The sequence below is a fragment of the Eschscholzia californica genome, unplaced genomic scaffold (genome assembly GCF_041429995.1).
Source record: "Eschscholzia californica isolate CP2 unplaced genomic scaffold, dmEscCali1.0.p SCAF_1, whole genome shotgun sequence".
Classification (NCBI taxonomy): Eukaryota; Viridiplantae; Streptophyta; class Magnoliopsida; order Ranunculales; family Papaveraceae; genus Eschscholzia; species Eschscholzia californica.
In genome coordinates this window covers 61,794,209-61,800,268 of record NW_028238198.1, presented here as the reverse complement: position 1 = coordinate 61,800,268, position 6,060 = coordinate 61,794,209, and the positions used below count along the sequence as shown (strand labels likewise).

Here is a 6,060-nt window from a genome sequence, read left to right as displayed (position 1 = left end):
TTCTAGAGGATATCATGGATGAATCAGTTTAAAAATCAGAAACTTATCTTGATTCACAGTGGCTTGTAAAGAATGTCATAAGCATCATCACTGATGAATCAATTTAAAAAACAAAGAACTACTTCGATTCATTAATGAATTATAGAGAGAATCGTGTATGAATCATGGAATGTCATATTTTCTTTATATCTTACCTTCTTTTCGTTGTACAACCCTAGGGTAGCTTTTGGTTGAGTTTGAATTCTATGTTTGGCCTGAATGGACCATTGAAACATTTTTGTCTATTTAATCTTGTGTCTTAATATATGGTTGTTTATATCTATATATTTTCCTTTAACATTTGGTGACAATAGGTATGGAGGTAGATTGGTCAGATGAAGATGGAAAGAAAAGTAAACTTGCTAGTGATGTTGCTACTAATTCTGATCGAGTTAAGGCGGCCAGCCCTTTAAGGCCGCTCGATAAATGATTATACAAAGTTGGAATTGTCGGGGTGTGGGGAATGACCCGACTATTCTGTCCTTGAATTCATTCCTCCGGGCGATTAAACCTTCCATTGTTTTTTTTCCCGAAACGAAGTTGTCACAAAATTCTACGGATGTATGGATACAAAAGGTGGTGTATAAGAATTCGTTTATTGTTCCTGCTATTGGGGTAAGTGGTGGTTTATGGTTGTTATGGGATGATGATGTGCGTATTGATTTTATTTCTCATTCTATTAATCATATACATGTGCGTATTAACGAAGTTGGAAATTCTCAAAAGTGGAGTTTATTAGCGGTTTATGGCCCTCCATGTACCAATGACAGATCTGAGTTCTGGGATTTCATGAGGAGATTTAGCACTCAGGTGGGGGAGCCTTGGTGTGCAATTGGGGACTTTAATGCTATTTAAATGGCATCCGAGAAATGGGGTGGTTCAGGATTCAATCAGAAGGCTGCTAGCCTATTTCGGAATATGATTAATGATTGCAATTTGCTAGATATTGGGTATTCTGATCCGTCCTACACTTGGGCGAACGGAAGAAGGTTTCAGGACCACATTCGTGAAAGACTAAATCGAGCAATGGCTTGTACAGATTGGCGGATTAGATTCCCGAATGCTCATGTGAAACATCTCCCTAGGTTCAACAGTGATCATGCACCTATCATTTTGAATACAGAGATGGGGAATTTAGAGGGAGATTGTCGTTCAGATTCGAAGCTCATTGGACGATACACAAGGACTTTATTCAGGTTATGGAAAACAGTGGGAACCAAACTCATGGGGTTTTCACAGAAAAACTCCCACAAATTGCGAAAAAGTTGAAAGCTTGGAGTAGATCAAATCTGGGACAATTATTTGCTCAAATAAAGGCTATCGAGGAAGAGCTCTTACACATTCAAAATCAACAACCTTCTGAAGATGTTATTCAAGAAGAAAAGGGTGCTTATGATCGCTTGGTCAGGTTACGAAAAATGGAGGAGGTTTTTTGGACCCAAAGAACTAAAAAACATTGGGTGACTGATATTGATAAAAACACAAAATTCTTTCATCTGTCAGTTCTCAATAGACGGAGGAAAAATAACATATATGCTGTAAGATTAGATGACCAGTCTTGGTCAGCTGATCCAAAAATTATTTCTAACGTTTTTGTAGATCACTTTTTCAAGGTTTCACGAGCTGAAGCAACTGTGGATCTCCCGGCAGCCGTGGCATTGACTGATAAGCCTTTGACAGTAGCCGAGAATGACATGCTATCTGCTCCTCCGTCGAAAGATGAAATCTGGCATATATTGAAAGGCATGAAGGCGTGTAAAGCACCAGGTCCGGACGGATTCTCGGCAATCTTTTATAAAAAATGTTGGAATGTTATAGGTGATGCTGTTACCTCCCAAATTCAATCAATCTTTATGTCGGGCCAATTACCAAGTAACCTGAATCATACCTATATTGCTTTGATCCCAATGATTCACAATCCAGAAACTCCGGTGGATTATAGACCAATCTCCCTTTGTAATGTACTGCATAGAGTCATTACAAAAATATTGACTTGCAGATTTCGACCCCTACTAGAAAATCTGATTTCAGTAGTCCAAAATGCTTTCATACCTGGTAGACAAATATCAGATAACATTATTGTGGCACAGGAAATTTTTCACTCTATGGCTAAGACCTCAGCTGCAGATGGATACTTTGCACTAAAGGTAGATATGGCAAAGGCATATGATCGGGTAGATTGGAAATTTTTACATGTTGTTCTAACCCGATATGGTATTCTAACGAAATCATTACTTCTTATTATGAATTGTGTAACGACAACATCTTTCTCTATTTTACTGAATGGAATACCTAAAGGTTTCTTCTATAGTGAGCGGGGGTTAAGACAAGGATGTCCGTTAAGCCCTTACTTATTTATATTATGTTCAGAAACACTCACCAAATTAGTGGTTCAGGCAGAAACTGACGGTATATATAGTGGGCTGAAATTAAATCGATACGCTCCAAGTGTAAGTCATTTGATGTTCGCTGATGATTTATTCTTTTTTGGCAAGGCATCGGAAACTAATGTTACACAGTTAAAGCAAATACTAGATTCTTATGCGTCTTATTCGGAGCAGCTTATAAATTATCATAAATCATCTGTGAAACTTAGTAGGAACTGTGAGTCTACTAGAAAGAAGATGGTGACCAATGGGTTAGGAGTTCAGGAAATGAAGAATGATGATAAGTATCTGGGAAATTTTCTTCTCAAACCAAAACACAAGATCAAATCATATGATTTCATCGTGGACAAAATTGAAAAGAAATTAACGGGTTGGAAACGGAAGACACTCTCACACGTGGGGAGAACGGTCCTTCTCAAAAGTGAGTTGTCCTCCATACCTATTTATTTTCTATCTACTAATATTGTTCCGAAAGGGGTGATCGAGAATATTGAGAAACACAGAAGAAATTTTTGGTGGGGGCATGCATGATACAGAATCCGTGAAAATGCATTATCTTAGTTGGAGGAAGTTACAAGCCAGTCAGAAAAATGGAGGACTAGGAATCCATAATATGGGATTGGTGAACAAAGCAATGGTTGGCAAATTGGTGTGGAGATTCATCACAGAACCAAATGCTTTATGGGTTCGACTATTGAGAGCCAAATATCTTAAAAGCTCCGATTTTTGGTTACATAAATCCAAAACTCCTTGTACACAAACTTGGAAAGGTATGTTATCAATGAGAGAGTTCATTAAGGAAGGTTTATATTTTGCAGTAGGAGATGGTGCGAATATCCGTATTTGGGAAGATCCCTGGGTTCCCACCTTGAGGGGTTTCAAGCCAGGAAAAAGAGTGGAAGAACAAGACATACCAAATCTGTTTCGAGTTAAGGACTTGATTAATTCATCCGGAGAGTGGAAGAAGGAAGTAATAGTTGATGTGTTCAATGAAATCTCAGCGAGAGCTATACTTCAAATTTAGCTGAGTACACGAAGTAGGATTGACAAAGCCATATGGGTGCATACAACAAAAGGAACTTTCTCGACGAAATCACTTTACCAAATTATTGAGAAAGCTATCCCCTCATCAGCCGAAACTTGTGAGTTATCTTCAACTTTCTCCTGACATTCTTTTTGGAAAAAATTATGTGTGTTGCCTAGAGTCAAATTCTTCATTTGGCGATTGCTACATCAAGCTCTTCCCACAAAAGACCGGGCTCTTAGGTTCAATGTTGTGGTTTCGAAGCTCTGTCCTTTTTGTAATCAAAAGGAGGAGACTATAGATCATTTATTCAGATCTTGTAGAGTGGCAAGAGAGGTCTGGAATTGTTCATTATTGTCTCTGCGATTAGAAGAGGCCTCTTGCATCCAAGAGGTGTTACTAACCTGTTTTAAAGAAGAAATAGATGAGTACAAAGTGAAGCTGAGAATTTACACTATGTGGTGTTTATGGAAAGCTCGAAATAAACGAGTATTCGATGGGGTGTTACCTTGTGTTTTTACTATAGTTCAACAAGCTATGAAAATGGGAGATGACGACAACTTGTTGGTCTTTGAAGAGGCTCCTGTGAAAGAACCGAGGCTACCATCTAATTCGGTACGTTGGTCCCCTCCCCGAGAAGGTAGGATTAAAACTAACTTTGACGCAGCAGTGAAAGACGACAGGGCTGCACTCGCGGCGGTAGCTAGAGATTGCAAAGGATTGTTTTTAGCTGCTATGACAAAAGCTATAGTGGTGTCTGATGTGCTAGTGGCTGAGACAATGGCAGCTACATTGGCAATCATTTTAGCCAAGAATTGGAACTACAGGAATGTTAATTTGGAGAGGGATTCGATACAGGTCATCTCGGCATGTAAACGAATGGAAGAACAACCCCCATGGCGTATTGAGCATATCATTTCAGATATACAGTTGGAGGTTCAGAACTTCGATGATATTGAATTCGGGCATTGTGGCCGGACGAAAAACACTATTGCCCATTTACTTGCAAAATTTGCGTTTTCAAATAATGTAACTCATAGTTGGGAGTCTTCGGACATCCCATCTTGCATTGTAAGTGAATTGGCGACGGATTTAGCCAATATTTCATTTGAATTAAGTTAGGCTTCAGCCTTTCATCAAAAAAAAAAGGTATGGACGAATGTTTCTCAAAAACAAAATAGATATGGGCGAAAATGAGGTTAAAACGAGACTGGTTTTTGCGGGCTATTTTGGTTAAAAATGTTGAATTTTTTAATTATTTTTTTTTTTTAAAGTAACGCTACTACATAAACATTTTTTTGAGTTTTAGAGTGTTGCATTTGAGAAGTCCTTCAAATAGAGGATCTCAATCTTGACAAATAGGAAAGAGAAAAATTAGATATTGAAATTTGAATCTCGACACATAGGATTTTCAGAGTTTCTTTTGAGTTTTGCATTGGAGATGCTCTAAGTTTGGGATCTTGATGTGACACGAAAATGTCACATTTGGAGAGCCTAACTTAGACTACTTAGTCCTTTTCGAGTGTTATCAATAATATTTTATGTGTTTTTCTTGTTAGGTATCATTTTTGGAGTTAAACATGTAATTTGGAACAAAGAGAGCGAATTATCACTATCATTTCATGTGCCGAAAACGATAGAAAAAGATTTCAAGCAAATCAAATGACAAGTGGAGTCAATGACGAAACTAACGGTAAAAACGGAAGTTGAATCGGAGTTCGGACGGAGAAATTATGGAAGATGCAAGCCAAAGTCGCCTCTTGAAATTAGATTTGTAGAGGTTCCGTTGCCGGGACGGCAGCAAGGGACGCATGCACGGGACGCGCAGCAAGGGCCGGTAGCTCCTTTGGCCCGGATCTAAGTGTTTTGGCCGGATTTCATGGTTTTTGGCCGGATTTCATGTCTTTCTTTGGCCGGATTTTCATGGTGTTCCGGCCACTTTCTTGGCCGGAAACCTTAGGGCTTTTACTCACCATGCCATGATCTTGCTTCTCATGTGGTTTGATTTGATTTTGGGTTAGAAATTTCTAGAGGGAGAAAGCTAGGGTTTCTACAAATCTAATTTCAAGAGGCGACTTTGGCTTGCATCTTCCATAATTTCTCCGTCCGAACTCCGATTCAACTTCCGTTTTCACCGTCGGACTCGTCATTGACTCCACTTCTCATTTGGTTTGCTTAAAATCTTTTTCTATCGTTTTCGGCACATGAAATGATAGTGATAATTCGCTCTTTTTTTTCCAAATTACATGTTTAACTCCAAAAATGATACCTAACAAGAAAAACATATAAAATATTATTGATAACACTCGAAAAGGACAAAGTAGTCTAAGTTAGGCTCTCCAAATGTGACATTTTCGTGTCACATCAATGGGTTTAGTTGTATTTTTCTGTTTTGCTCGAGGACTAGCAAAATCTAAGTTTGGGGATGTTTGATGAGACATGAAAATGTCCCATCAGAATCTCTTAATCGAGGCTAGTTAGTCTAATTCGAGCAGTTACTCTGATGAATTGTGTGTTTCTTTTGCCCAAGAGTCTTTTACAGAATTGAACGCGAAAAAACATATAAAATCGGGACAAAGGCACACAGGGCATTTTTTGGTCATTTGAAAC

The 6,060-nt window shown here is 38.5% G+C and overlaps 1 protein-coding gene across 1 annotated transcript; it reads left to right on the top strand.

Annotated features, from left to right (window-relative positions):
* The first annotated feature begins 3,993 nt into the window (after positions 1–3,993).
* LOC147568037 (uncharacterized) lies at positions 3,994–4,572 on the top strand. The gene has a single exon (XM_086658918.1). It carries the CDS (start codon positions 3,994–3,996, stop codon positions 4,570–4,572), a length of 579 nt encoding a protein of 192 aa, XP_086515044.1.
* The last annotated feature ends 1,488 nt before the right edge of the window (positions 4,573–6,060 follow it).

Coding starts and splice junctions, on each gene's coding strand:
- LOC147568037 (XM_086658918.1), top strand. CDS start 3,994: ATGGGAGATGACGACAACTTGTTGGTCTTTGAAGAGGCTCCTGTGAAA.